Genomic DNA, 15,104 nt, shown 5'->3' on the forward strand with positions numbered 1-15,104 from the left:
ATCCACCCACCCTGGCCTCCCAAAGTGCTGGGATTACAGGCCTGAGCCACTGCGCCTGGCCTCCAAGATTATTTTAAAAACTTAACATTTTTGTCTAAAACTGCCCTCATTTTTTATATTACATAGATCTTCGACTCACCATTTTGTTTATGGTACGAAGTACAAACCAAAACTTTTAAAAATGGGTAATCTGTTGTTCAATCACTTATTGAATAGTTTGTGTTTTTATTGGTTAGAAAGTTAACTATTATTAAAGAGCAGTTGTTACTGGAAGGTAGTTTTTTAAGTTTACAAATGGATATATTAAAAATGTGTACATTTAAAGTAATAAAAACATTTAAAGTTTTAAGTTTACAAATGGATATATTAAAAATGTATACATTTAAAGTAATAAAAACATTTAAAGTGTTACGTGATTGCAGATTAGATTGTTTCTTATATGTTTAGAATTTATAGGACCAATTTTTTCTCGAAGTGTGTAGTCTGAAAAGGAATATAATATTTTTCCTCATAAATGAGAGTTTGCCTTATTGAAAGCTTGTGTTTATGTAGTTAATCTTACTTTGAAAGCAGACCACTTGGTCTAGTGGAAAGAGGGGGAGTTAGCGGTTTGAATAATGGAGTTGTCGTTTTATTTATTTATTTATTTTTATTTATTTATTTTTTTTTGAGACGGAGTCTCGCTCTGCCGCCCAGGCTGGAGTGCAGTGGCCGGATCTCAGCTCACTGCAAGCTCCGCCTCCCGGGGTCACGCCATTCTCCTGCCTCAGCCTCCCGAGTAGTTGGGACTACAGGCGCCCGCCACCTGGCCCGGCTAGTTTTTTGTATTTTTTAGTAGAGACGGGGTTTCACCGTGTTAGCCAGGATGGTCTCGATCTCCTGACCTCGTGATCCGCCCGTCTCGGCCTCCCAAAGTGCTGGGATTACAGGCTTGAGCCACCGCGCCCGGCCCGGAGTTGTCGTTTTAGATCTGCCACTCTCTGACTGCCGCTTTGTGTGGGTCAGCCTCTCTGGTTTGTTTTCCTCTGTTAAAATGCATGAACAATAATCCCCACAGTGTCTACTTATGAGTATTTTATTAGATGGGATCATGGATGTAAAAGCATTTTTAATTGGTAAAGCAGTTTAAATGTAAGGAATTACTGCATCTTAACCTTTCCTCCCTTTTTCTTGTAGGTAGTGTTGGTGCTTCTTTTCAGTGCCAGTCCATCCATCACGACCACATTTGTCATGATGACAGTGACAAGGTGAGGTTCGTGTTGATGTCTGCCATGGTGAAAATGCATGCCAACCTTACATTGCTGGATTCTCTTGCATAACTCTGGGCCTAGGGCAAGAAGAGTGTGATTTGTGGGGACACATTGTTGAGATGCTGAGGGCCTTGGTGGTTTGTGTGTCAAATTATTGACTCCTCCAGAAAACCTAGGGCTAATTCCTCAACCTGAGGTGGGTTGGGCTTTTGATCAACACTCCACTTTCCTACCTATGCCTCTGTCCCCATCATGGTGCTTCCTTTTCTGCACAGCCTGAATAGATTATCTTAATATATGAACATGTGTTTCAAAGGTTGATAGCTATCTCAGCAACTCATGTTGGAAATATCTTGGACATTACCTTTTGGTCCACTTTTGGCATTAATTGCATTGAATTATGTTTTCTTCTTATACTTTACTTTCAAAAATTTTTTTTGGCTCTGTTTACAAAGGCCAATTTAAATATTGGGGATTGTCAATTGAATCGATCTGGTTCATACACAAGAAGTCTACTTTGGGCCTGATACATGTATATTTTAAATTATGTCCAAACTATTGGTGGTGGTTTCATTGTGCTTTTTGCTTTTGTTCTTTTTATCTCTAAAGAAACCTGATCAGTACCCTTGATGGCCCAGCCCTTGCAGTAAATATTTCTGTGGGCTGGGCGTTGGGAACATCTGGCTGCCGATCCGGATGGACTTAAATTTAGTCTTTTTCATCACCAGTTTCCAGTGGCTTCCCTCCCATTTCCTGTGTGTTATATGCAGGAATCTGTCACTCCTTTGGTAGTTTCCAGTGCAGACCAATCTAAGCAGTCTTTTTCTCTGCTGTTTTGATCAAGATCCTCCTCTCCTATTGTGTTGGAGCTGGATCAAGAAGTTGGTTGATCATTGGGATTTTCCAAATGGTTTCTTTGTTCTGTTTGTTGGTCTCTTTGTCTTTGTGAGCTTTGCTCAGACTGATTTCACTCTCTTTACAGGGAGTGGTAGCCATAGCATTCCAGTCTCCTTTATTATTGTACCAGTCAAGAGGCATGAGTTTCGTTTTTAACTTATTTCAAAGGCAAGCCACTGAAAGAGACTTCTAGAATATATAGGCGGCTACAGAAAATTTTGTATACTGCAGATTTTAGAAATGAGCATTTGAAGTTAAGAGTGATGATAGAGGGAGAAAGCAAAATCATTTTAGGTTACTAATGTTACAAGTGATTGTGCATCATAATTATGAAGGTGCTTTTGGGTTAAATTTTTTTTCTTCTGCTAAGTGTGTTATGCTACTGTCCATTTGTTCGTTTATAGTATAGGAGCCAGACTGCCCTCCGGGTTGTCTCCAGACCTTAGATTCTGAAGATAAGCTTTTTGTCTGTCTTTGCCAGCTACTTCCTGTCGCCCCTTAAACTGTTTTTGTTTTCTAATTTATTAATCTTTCTATAGCTGATTTTGTGCTTTTAAGACAGGAGATTTTTCTGGAAATATGGGGGAAAAAAGGGAAAAGAATTTAAGGAATATTATTAAGGAATAGGAGATCAGCAGATTAAAGAACTATCTCTCCTTTCTTCCTATCTACCATGTATATATTGATTGTTTCCTAAATGGAAATGGAGAAAATGGATTAGGGTCTCTTGACTATGTATTTAGCATTTATTCAACTCATTCAGTCAGCAAGTAATACTTATTGATTGGTAGCTCTGTGTCTAGGCATTTAGGGAATACAGTCAGAAACAAAACAGGTAAAGATTCTAGTATTAGCATTTTATAAGTGAAGTGGATAAAAGAAAAGTTACAGATTACAGCCTTTTTTTTTCTTTTTTTGGGGGGGGGTGGGGAGACTGAATCTCCCTTCGTTGCTCAGGCTGGAGTGCAGTGCACAATCTTGGCTCACGGCAACCTCTGCCTCCCAGGTTCAAACGATTCTCAGCCTCCTGAGTAGCTGAGATTGCAGGCGTGTGCCACAGTGCCCAGCTAATTTTTTGTATTTTTATGTTTGTTTGTTTGTTTGTTTATTATTTTGAGACAGAGTCTCTCTCTGTTGCCAGGCTGGAGTGCAGTGGAAAGATCTCAGCTCACTGCAGTGTCTGCCTCCTGGTTCAAGTGATTGTTGAGCCTCTGCCACCTGTAGCTGGGACTACAGGTGTTCATCACCACGCCCGGCTAATTTTTGTATTTTTGTGGAAATGGGGTTTCACCACGTTGGCCAGGCTGGTCTCGAACTCCTGGCCCCAAGTGATCCACCCAACTCGGCCTCCCAGAGTGTTTGGATTACAGGCGTGAGCTACCGTGCCCAGCCAGATTATAGCTTTCAACAGGATCATCAGGTGTTATTCTGGGGAGGGGACTGGGTGGATAGCATATTTAAAAATCAGATCCCTACATTTACAACAGCCCCCTGATGTCTTTCTATGACATGTGGGTATTGGTTTTGCAAAAACTAAGATGAAACTGTTGCCCTCTGCACACTCACTCTCTCTCCCTTCCCCACTTCCTTACATAGTCTCTCACTCAGAATTAAAGGGATCATAGAGTATGTTTATACCAACCTGCTTTTTATTTTTATTTTATTTTATTTTTTTATTTTTCAGACAGAGTTTCACTCTTGTTGCCCAGGCTGGAGTGCAATGGTGCGATCTTGGCTCGCTGCAACCTCCGCCTCCCGGGTTCAAGCGATTCTCCAGCCTCAGCCTCCCAAGTAACTGGGATTACAGGCATCTGCCACCACGCCCAGCTAATTTTGTATTTTTAGTAGAGACGAGGTTTCTCCGCCTCCTGGGTTCAAGCGATTCTCCAGCCTCAGCCTCCCAAGTAACTGGGATTACAGGCATCTGCCACCACGCCCAGCTAATTTTGTATTTTTAGTAGAGACGAGGTTTCTCCATGTTGGTCAGGCTGGTCTCAAATTCCCAACCTCAGGTGATCTGCCTCCTTGGCCTCCCAAAGTGCTAGTATTACAGGCGTGAGCCACCACGCCTAGCCCCAACCTGCTTTTAAAAAAATAAACTTGGGAGCTGTGACCACCATGGGAGAAATTACTTGTTCAGTGGTAACCCACAGTGCTAGGGCTAGACTAGATCTTCTATATCAAATGCAAGTCATATAAAATATTTGCTTAGGTATTCTGAGCACATTGTCAAAACGTGTTGATTCTTTGCTTGTCTTTGCTTACCTTTCAGGCATGGTGTGTTTCTCAGATTGGGGAAGAAAAGTTGATTTTTCTTAAAAGTTTTCTCATTTTTAAGTAATCCGTGTATGACTGGGGATGGAACCACAGTTCATGCAAGGAGTGCGAGGGCCATTGTATTTGTTGGACATCCTCTCTACAGCCTTGGAGGTGGTGGCCAATCCCCAGTTTTTTCGCTTGATCTGTTGTCCTCCAGCTTAAAGTTTCTCTCTTGATGTGTATCTGTTTATAGTTTATAGTGCTGGAAGAAACTGCAGCTCTGATGTGAATTATTAAATCCTGTGAGTTACAAATTCTCATTAATTTATATTGGGCATAGCAATTTACACAAGCCCTCCAGCATTATTTTTACATTCGTTCACAGGGCCATATTCCATAATTTCTAGGTAGCAAACATTTATATTTGAGTAGCTACTACATATAGAGCAATAGGCAAGGTAATAAAGATATTGTTAACCGATTACTTGTGTTGTGAAGAATAAGAAAGCAGGAAAGGGGGCATAGAAGTACTGGAAGAAGGTTGCTCTTAACCAGGTAGTCATAACACCCTTTGAAGTAGGGACTGCTTTATTCCAGTTTTATCAGTGAGGATTAAATATTTACCCAAGATCACATAGCAGTACACTGGGATTCCATCCCAAGCTGCCTTGCTTGAGTCTGTACTCTGCTGTTTGAAGAAACCTATTCCTATTTTAACTTTACCCATTCAACTGTGACATGCTTGGAGAAATATATCTGCAAGTGGAGAAGGCCTCAGAGAGTCACAGTGGAACTGAACCATTGGCAACAGTCTTTGCCTGTAGTTTCTCTCTTGCCCCCAGGCCTTTATTCTGATTCATGACTATTTGTTACTCCAGGATCCTCTTCCAAGTCATCCCTACCCTGTGTCAGGCTCAGAATTCTATGTGAGTTTTTTGTTTGTTTGTTTGTGACAGGGTCTCACTTTGTCGCCCAGGCTGGGATACAGTGGCGCAATTTCTGCTCACTGCGACTTCTGCCCCCACGTTTCAAGGGATTCTCCCACCTCAACCTCCCTAAGTAGCTGGGAATACAGGCGCGCACCGCCTGTAGTCATGTTTCACTTAGATACTGAAATTAACTCAGCTACTGTCAGTTTGAAAATAGTCACATTTTTAGCCGGGCACGGTGGCTCAAGCCTGTAATCCCAGCACTTTGGGAGGCTGAGACGGGCGGATCACAAGGTCAGGAGATCGAGACCATCCTGGCTAACACGGTGAAACCCCGTCTCTACTAAAAAATACAAAAAACTAGCCGGGCGAGGTGGCGGGCGCCTGTGGTCCCAGCTACTCCGGAGGCTGAGGCAGGAGAATGGCGTAAACCCGGGAGGCGGAGCTTGCAGTGAGCTGAGATCCGGCCACTGCACTCCAGCCTGGGCGACAGAGCCAGACTCAGTCTCAAAAAAAAAAAAAAAAAGAAAATAGTCACATTTTCACAGTGAGAACGAGCTTGAGCTGGGGGATTAGATCTGACCCAAGAATGAGATAAGATATTGAAGAATTTGATAAGACTATTCCCTCAGTTGAGGTAAATTAACTTGTAGCCTCAATTATATACGTTTTCAGAGTTCTTGATACATTGCCAGGAGGATGGCCATTTGAGAAACGAAAATAGGAGAGTCCTTCCTAAACTGCTTATGTGTGATTCTAAGCAGGAGTCTTTCTTGACAAGAATTCCTTATAGTAGGCTTCATTCATTTGTCTTGGAAAAAAGCACCCATCTAGCTTGTGTATAGGTAATCCCATGCATACCATCTTCAGGGAAGATGGAAAATGTACTAACAGGTTCAGTATCGCTTATCTAAAATGCTTGGGACCAGAAGTGTTTGGGATTTTTGATATTTTTCAGGTTTTATATATTTGCTTTATATACTGGTTGAGCATCCCAAATCTGAAACTTCAAAATGTTCCATTGAGTACTTCCTTTGAGTGTGAAATCTGTACTCAGAAGTTTTGGATTTTCTAGCATTTCAGATTTCAGATTTTCAGATTTTTGCTCAAGACGTACCAGTTTTTCTTCCGTGACTGTGTACTTCCTTTTTCTTGATCTTTTTATTTTTTAGTATTTATTTATTTATTTTTGAAATGGAGTCTTGCTCCATTGCCCAGGCTGGAATGCAGTGGTGTGATCTTGGCTCACTGCAACCTCCACCTCCTGGGTTCAAGCAATTCTCCAGCCTTAGCCTCCCGAGTAGCTGGGATTACAGGTGCACACCACCACATCTGGCAAGTTTTTGTATTTTTAGAATAGATATGGTTTCACCAGGTTGGCCAGGCTGGTCATGAACTCCTGACCTCCAGTGATCGGCCTCTGCCTCGGCCTCCCAAAGTGCTGGGATTACAGGCATGAGCCACTGTACCCTGCCTGTATTTTTTTTTAGTAGAGACGGGGTTTCACCATGCTGGCCAGGCTGGTCTTCAACTCCTGGCCTCAAATGATCCACCTGCTTTGGTCTTCTAAAGTGCTGGGATTACAGGCATGAGTCATCATGCCTGACCTCTTTATTTTTTAAAAATTACATATTGATTGTTGGCCAGGCGCAGTGGCTCATGCCTGTAACCCCAGCACTCTGGGAGGCCGAAGTGAGTGGATCACTCAACCTCAAGAGTTTGAGACCAGCTGACCAGTCTGGACAACATAGCAAAACCCTGTGTGTACAAAAAATACAAAATTAGCTGGGCCTAGTGGTACATACCTAGCTACTCAGGAGGCTGAGGTGGGAGGATTACTTGAGGTTGCATGGAGATCAAGCCACTGCATGCACTCCAGCCTGGGTGATGGAGTGAGACCCTGTCTCCAAAAAAAAAAAAAGATTTACATATTGATTGTAAAAACAAACACAGCACTCTATGCAGTTTCTCTCCTGAGAAATAACAATTGGAATTTCAGTATTAACAGATTTTTTTCTCACCATATTTGTATGAAATGTTTTTCATCCTTGTAAAATCAAGTTTCTTGATTGTACCTTGATGAAGATTCTCTAGCTTAAGATAGGAACTAGATTTGTAAAAGTTTAGCAGTGTTTCATTTAAAAAGTGCTGGAAGTGGCCGGGTGTGGTGGTTCATGCTTGGAATCCCAGCAGTTTGGGAGGCCAAGGCAGGCGGATCACTGGAGGCCAGGAGTTCAAGACCAGCCTGGCCAATATGGTAAAACCCTGTCTCTAGCGAAAATTAGCTGAGTGTGGTGTGGTACACGCCTGTAATCCCAACTACTTGGAAGGTTGAGGCAGGAGAATCTCTTGAACCCAGAGGCGGAGGTTGTATTGAACCGAGACACTGCACTCCTGCCTGGGTGACAGAGTGAGACTCTGTCTCCAAAACCAAAAAAAGTGATGAAAGTATTGTTAATCTATAGAATTATTGGTATTTTTAGATAAATAGTTCAAATATAAAAAATAAACGTTAACCTACTGTTAGAATTCAAGTAAGATGTGTAATTTTAAATCAAAAGAGGGCAGGATTAACTTGCAGCTTCTACTCGGATGGACAAAACAGTGTGTGGAGACTCACATCGTGAACTTTTGCTTCAAGAACTACTGCAAGAACATAACAGTAAAGACGAAATTATTCACAGACCCTTCGAAATAAGCGGGTTGTCGCTGCAAATTCCATGAGACAGCCAAAAAGCTGTGAGTGCCCAAAGTGCAAGAGGGGGAAGGAAAGTCTGCCTCTGAACACACATCCTCACTGGGGAACCTGAAAATCCAGATCATGGGAGAAGGATTTAACCTTACCTAGAGCTGATACGAATTTAGAGAGCCAAATGAAATATAAAAGTTGATGCAAGGCCAGGCACAGTGGCTCGTACCTGTAATCCCAGCATCTTGGGAGGCCAAGGTGGGTGGATCACCTGCGGTCAGGAGTTCGAGACCAGCCTGGCTAATGTGGCGAAATCCTGTCTCTACTAAAAATACAGAAATTAGCTGGGCATGTGGCACATGCCTGTAATCCCAGTTACTTAGGGAACCGAGGCAGGAGAATCGCTTTAACCCAGGAGGTGGAGGCTGCAGTGAGCTGAGATCATGCCACTGCACTCCAGCCTGGGCCACAGAGTGTGACTCTGTCTTAAAAAAAAAAAAAAAAATCGAGGCAGCGGCAAAAAAGAGCTCTGTAGACACTTCTAGTCCCCAGGGAAGCCATATCTGACTTTTATCTTACCAGGGGTCCTTGGGGAAGGCTGCCATTAGAATTGGGAAAGGACCATGGAGGGAAAATTTACAGCCTAGCTTTGTAATAATTTTGACTGAATGCAGATTTTCCTGGGCAATATTTGGGAGTGGGCAAACCGAAAGTGCAGATACTGGCATAGAAGTTGGGGCAGGCAGGTAGGGGCGAGACCTGAAATCCTTTCCTGCTTTCTCAGCAGAGGCTTTTGTAGCCTGGGGCAAGATCTCAGCCTTGCTCTAAGGCTGCCTGGATATAAGGGTGCTGTTGGGCCATGATGGGAGTGAGACCGGCCTTGCTGGTTGTGCAGGAGTTCAGTGAGACCTGTCACCGCCAGCTTCCCCCCAACTCCCTGGTGATCTGTTTGAAGCAGCAGAGTCAACCATAATCCCCCAGGGAACACAATTTTATTGGCCTAAGAATGCCACCCCCCCCCCCCCCCCCACCGACCCACGTGGCCACAGCAAGCCCTGCCCAAGGAGAGTCTCAGATATGCCTAACCTGTAGCTTACCTGATGGTCTTTATCCGCCCTGATAGCCTAAAACAAAACACATAGTATCTTGGGAGCTCTGTGGCACCGCCCATCACCTGAGAAATCAGAATACTTACCCAGGTGACCTTAGGGCAAACTTGTATCCCCCCATACTACGCAGGCAGTCGATGTTGTATTGAAAGTGCTACCTTCTGGCTGGAGATCAACCAACTGAAGCCATTACAGCAACTCATAAAAGAACAACTCTGCACCAAGAAAGGAGAAAATAATAGCAAATTCTACTGCCTGTAACATCCTAGCTAACCAGAGGTTCTGAGTCTGTCCACGTTACAGCTTCACTGCCAGTGCAACCAGCATTTGAGAAAACCAGTCCCTGCACTAAACAAAACTACCAAGGACCCTCACAGAGTCCACTTCATTCCCCTGCTACCTTCACCAGAGCAGATACTGATGGTAAAGCTGAGAGACCTGGATACTGATCACATTACAGGACTCTTTGGAGACACTCCCCATTACCAGTGTGGACCCAGGTAGCTCCACTAGATAGCTAGATGCAGAAGAGCAGTAACAATCACTGTAGTCTGGCTCTCAGGAACCTCATCCCTAGGGGAAGGAGGAGAGCACAATGTCAAGGGATCACCCCATGGGACAAAAGAATCTGAACAACAGCCATTTACCCCCAGACATTTCCTCTGACATTTAAAAAAAAAAAAAAAAAAAAAAAAGGTATGGACCAAAAAATCTCTAGAGAAATAGAATCAATAAAATACAATCACAACTTCAGGAAATGAAAGACACACTTAGAGAAATGCAAAATACACTGGAAAATTTCAATAGAATTGAACAAGTAGAAGAAAGAACTTGAGGGGTCAAAGATAGGCCTTTTTAATTAACCCAGTGTGACAAAAATGAATAAACTGAATAAAGCCTCCAAGAAGTCTGAGGTTATGTTAAACGATGAAGCCTAAGAATAATTGGTGTTGCTGAGGAAGAAGGGAAATCTAAAAGTTTGGAAAACTTATTTGAGGGAACGATTGAGGAAAACTTCCCTGGCCTTGCTAGAGATCTATACATCCAAATACGAGAAGTTCAAATAACTCCTGAGAAATTCATTGCAAAAAGATTATCACCTAGGCACACAGTCATCAGGCTAACTAAAATAAAGATGAAGAAAAGAACCTTAAGAACTATTAGGGAAAAGCATCAGATAACCTATAAAGGAAAATCTGTCAGATTAACAGCACATTTTTCAGCAGAAACCCTGCAAGATAGAAGGGATTGGGGTCCTATGTTTAGCCTCCTTAAACAAAACAATTATCAGCCACGAATTTTGTATCCAGTGAAACTAAGCTTCATAAATGAAGGAAAGGTAAAGTCTTATTCAGACAAACAAATGCTGAGAGAATTTGACACCACCAAGCCAGCACTACAAGAACTGCTAAAAGGAGTTCTAAATCTTTTTTTTTTTTTTTTTTTGAGACAGAGTTTCACTCTTGTTGCCCAGGCTGGAGTGCAATGGTGCAATCCTGGCTCACCACAACCTCCACCTACTAGGTTCTAGTGATTCTCCTGCCTCAGCCTCCCAAGTATCTGGGATTACAGGCATGCGCCACCACGCCCAGCAAATTTTTTGTATTTTTAGTAGAGACAGGGTTTCTCCATGTTGGTCAGGCTGGTCTTGAACTCCCAATCTCAGGTGATCCACCCACCTCGGCCTCCCAAAGTGCTGGGATTACAGGGGCGAGCCACCATGCCCGGCAGGAGTTCTAAATCTTGAAACAAAACTTCAAAGTACACCAAAATAGAACCTCCTTAAAGCATAAATCTCACGGGGCCTATAAAACAATAACACAAGGGAAAAAAAATAACAAGATATTCAGGCAACAGCGAAAATGATGAATAGATTAGTAGCTCACATCTCAATACTAACATTGAACGTAAATGGCCTAAATGCTCTGCAAAGAATACAGAGTGGCAGAATGGGTAAGAATTCACCAAGTGGCCGGGCACGGTGGCTCAAGCCTGTAATCCCAGCACTTTGGGAGGCCGAGATGGGCGGATCACGAGGTCAGGAGATCAAGACCATCCTGGCTAACATGGTGAAACCCCATCTCTACTAAAAAATATACAAAAACTAGCCGGGCGAGGTGGCGGGCGCCTGTAGTCCCAGCTACTCGGGAGGCTGAGGCAAGAGAATGGCATGAACCCGGGAGGCAGAGCTTGCAGTGAGCTGAGATCTGGCCACTGCACTCCAGCCTGGGCGACAGAGCAAGACTCCATCTCAAAAAAAAAAAAAAAAAAAAAAGAATTCACCAAGTGTCTGCTGTCTTCAAGAGACTCACCTAACACATAAGGACTCATATAAACTTAAGGTAAAAGAGTGAAAAAAGATATTCCATGCAAATGGACATGAAAACTGAACAGGAGTAGCTATCCTTATATCAGACAAAACATACTTTAAAGCAACAACAGTTAACAAAGACAAGGAGGGACATTATATAATGATAAAAGGATTAGTCCAACAGGAAAATATCATAATCCTAAATATATTTGCATTTAACACTGGAGCTCCCAAGTTTACAAAACAATTGCTACTAGACCTGTGAAATGAGATAAAGAGCAGCACAATAATAGTGGGGGACTTTAGTACTCCACTGATAGCACTAGACAGGTCATCAAGACAGAAAGTCAACAAAGAAACAAGGAACCTGAACTATACACCAACAGTGACCAAGTGAGAATCAAATCAAGAACTCAACTGCTTTTACAATAGCTGCAAAAAAAAAAAAAAAAAAAAAAATTAGGAATAGACCTAAGAGCTGAAAGACCTCTACAAGGAAAACTAGAAAACACTGCTGAAAGAAATCATAGGTGACACAAACAAACAGAAACATATCCCATGCTTCACATTTCTTGCCTCCTGCTCCCAGCAACCACTGATATTTCTGTATGTGAATTTGCCTATTCTGTACATTTCATAAAATAGGATCTCAAAATGTAGCCTTTTGTGTCTGGCTTCTCTCACTGAGCATGATTATGTGATTATGTTAGTCTGTTCTTGTGTTGCTATAAAGAAATACCTGAGGTGGGGAAATTTATAAAGAAAAGTTTAATTGGCTTGCAGTTCTGCAGACTTTACACAAAGCATGGTGCTGCATCGGTTTCTGGTGAGGCCTCAGGAAGAGGGAAAGAGAGAGTTGTGGGAAGATGCCATGCTTTTTTTTTTTTTTTTAATTGAGATGGAGCCTTGCTCTGTTGCCCAGCCTGGAGTGCAATGGCGCGTTCTCGGCTCACTGCAACCTTCGTCCCCCAGGTTCAAGTGAGTCCCCTGCCTCAGCCTGCCTAATAGCTGGGATTACAGGCACCTGCCACAATGCCCAGGTTTTTTTTTTTTTTTTTTTTTTTTTTGCGATGGACTTTCGCTCTTGTTGTCCAGGCTGGAGTGCAATGGCTTGTTCTCGGCTCACTGCAACCTCTGCCTCCTGGGTTCAAGCGATTCTCCTGCCTCAGCCTCCCTAATAGCTGGGACTATAGGCATGTGCCACCACACCCGGCTAATTTGGTATTTTTAGTAGAGATGGCGTTTCACCATGTTGGTCAGGCTGGTCTCAAAATCCTTACCTCAGGTGATTCACCCACTTTGGCCTCCCAAAGTGCTGGGATTACAGGCATGAGCCACTGAACCCAGCCAGTGCCATGCTCTTCTAAACAACCAGGTCTTTCATGGAGTACCAAAGCGAGAACTTGCTCTTCACCAAGCGGATGGTGCTAAGCCATTCATTAGGGATCCACCCGCAAGATTCAGATACCTCCCACGAAGTCCCATCTCCAACATTGGGGATTACAATACAACATGAGATTTGTAGGGGACAAATATCCAAACCATATCACATGATCATTTCAAGATTTATGTTGTGCAAGTAATTGGGTAGTTAGCTGCTCTCTATTAGGTGCTGAAGATGACCTTCAACTAACAATTCAGGTGAAAATCAGGGTCATGGAAAGAACGTTTCAGGGAAATAATACAGCTAGTGCAAAATCCCTAAAGCCGGAAAGATGAGGGAAACAAAAGGCTGATATTTGCAAGCCCGGTGGATGCGGAGTGGGAATGATATGAGATGAGGTTGGGGAGGTGAGCATGGGCCAGCCCATGTAGTTCTTTGTAAGCCAGGGAAAGTGGTCTAGATTTTATTCTGCTTTTTCGAGAAGCCACTGGAGGGTTTTATGCAAAGGAGTGGCATAATATGTTTTTAAAAGACCACCTTTCTACTTTCTGTGTCTCTGAATTTGGCTGCTGTATGTACCTCATACAAGTAGAATCATACATTATTTGTCTTTTTGTAACTGGCTTATTTCAGTTAGCAGGTCCTCAAGGTTTATCCATGTTGTAGCATATGCCACAATTTCCTTTCTTTATAAGGCTGAATAATACTCTTTTGTAAGGCTGAACGTGGTGGTTCATGCCTATAATCCCAGCACTTTGGGAGGCCGAGGTAGTTCACTTGAAGTCAGGAGTTTGAGACCGGCCTGGCCAACATGGTGAAACCCTGTCTCTACTAAAAAAAAAATAGAAAAGTTAGTCTGGTGTGGTGGCAGGTGCCTGTAGTCCCAGCTACTTAAGAGGCTGAGGCAGGAGGATCACTTGAACCTGGGAGGCAGAGGTTGTAGTGATCCAAGATCGCGCCACCGCACTCCAGCCTGGGTGATAGTGCAAGATACCGTCTCAAGAAAAAAAAATTTCATTGTAATATACATCACCTTTTGTTTATTCATCCATTGATAAATACTTGGAGTTGCTTCCACCTTTTGGCTATTGTGAATAATGTTGCTATGAACATGGGCGGACAAGTATCTCTTCAAAGACCCTGCTTTCAGTTCTTTTTGGTATATACCCAGAAGTGGAATTGCTAGATCATATGGTAATTCAGTTTTTTATTTTGTAAGGAACTGCCATACTGTTTTTCATAGCAGCTGTACCATTTTATATTCCCAGCAACAGTGCAGAGAGATTCCAGTTTCTCCAAATCCTCGTCAACAGTTGTTATTTTCTGGTTTTTATTTATTTTTTATTTTATAGTAACTATTCTAGTGAGTGTGAGATGGTGGTATTGATTTATACTTCCCTTTGCCATTTTTTAATCAGGTTTTTTTTTTTTTTTTTGCTCTTCAGTTCTGGGAGTTATAGATTCTGGATATTAACCCCTTATTAGACATGATTTTACATGTATTTTTACCTATTACATAAGTTACTTTTTTTTTTACTGTAATAAAGTACACATAACATAAAATGTACCATCTTAACCATTTAAGTGTACAGTACAGTAGCATTAAGTACATACAGTACATTTACCTTTTGGGCAGCCACCACCACTCTCCATCTCCAGAACTTTTTCATCTTCCTAAACTGAAACTCTACCCATTAAACAGTAACTCCTCATTGCCGCCTCCTCCATCCCCTGGGAAACACCATTCTACTCCTAGACTAATTTCAGACTCCGTTTCTTCCTTCACTTAATAAAAGAGAGGGTCCACTGCCAACTAATACGATTGTTTCTATATGTGGAGGCCTTCTTGGTAACGTGATTGATTTATTGTAGAGAATAGTAATAGAAAATAGGGTTGTTGAAAGAAAAGAGATAGAGACAAAAACTGGTTGGGTATTTTCATACTGGATGTCTTATCCACAGGCCTCAGCATTCTTGCGTCAGTTCTGCCTTATTCTTTTGCATCAAGAAGTTGATCTTGCCAGCCATTTCCATGTTGTAGATCTGCCAGCAGGTTTCATAGCTTTCCCTTTGTTCCTAGTGGCATGGCTTCTCATAGTACATAGCCAGGTGTGGTGGTGGGCACCTGTAATCCCAGCTGCACAGGAGGCTGAGGCAGGAGAATTGCTTGAACCCAGGAGGCAGAGGTTGCAGTGAACCGAGATCATGCCATTGCACTCCAGCCTGGGCAACAGAGCGAGACTCCGTCTCAAAAAAAGTAAATAAATAAAATAATT

The 15,104-nt window shown here is 42.6% G+C and overlaps 1 protein-coding gene across 15 annotated transcripts in view; it reads left to right on the plus strand.

Annotated features, from left to right (window-relative positions):
- RNF38 (ring finger protein 38) overlaps positions 1 to 15,104 on the plus strand; it is a 146,487-nt gene that overhangs the window by 57,627 nt on the left and 73,756 nt on the right. For 12 of the 15 annotated variants that reach the window (XM_045374462.2, XM_065530350.1, XM_045374466.2 and 9 more), the window contains exon 2: positions 1,177 to 1,247. The exons of the other annotated variants lie outside the window; for them this stretch is intronic. In XM_045374462.2, coding sequence (XP_045230397.2) covers positions 1,177 to 1,247 — 71 coding nt within the window. The remainder of the gene's footprint in view (positions 1 to 1,176; positions 1,248 to 15,104) is intronic. 15 annotated transcript variants of the gene reach the window in all.

Source organism: Macaca fascicularis, chromosome 15, assembly GCF_037993035.2.
Source record: "Macaca fascicularis isolate 582-1 chromosome 15, T2T-MFA8v1.1".
NCBI classification, from domain to species: domain Eukaryota; kingdom Metazoa; phylum Chordata; class Mammalia; order Primates; family Cercopithecidae; genus Macaca; species Macaca fascicularis.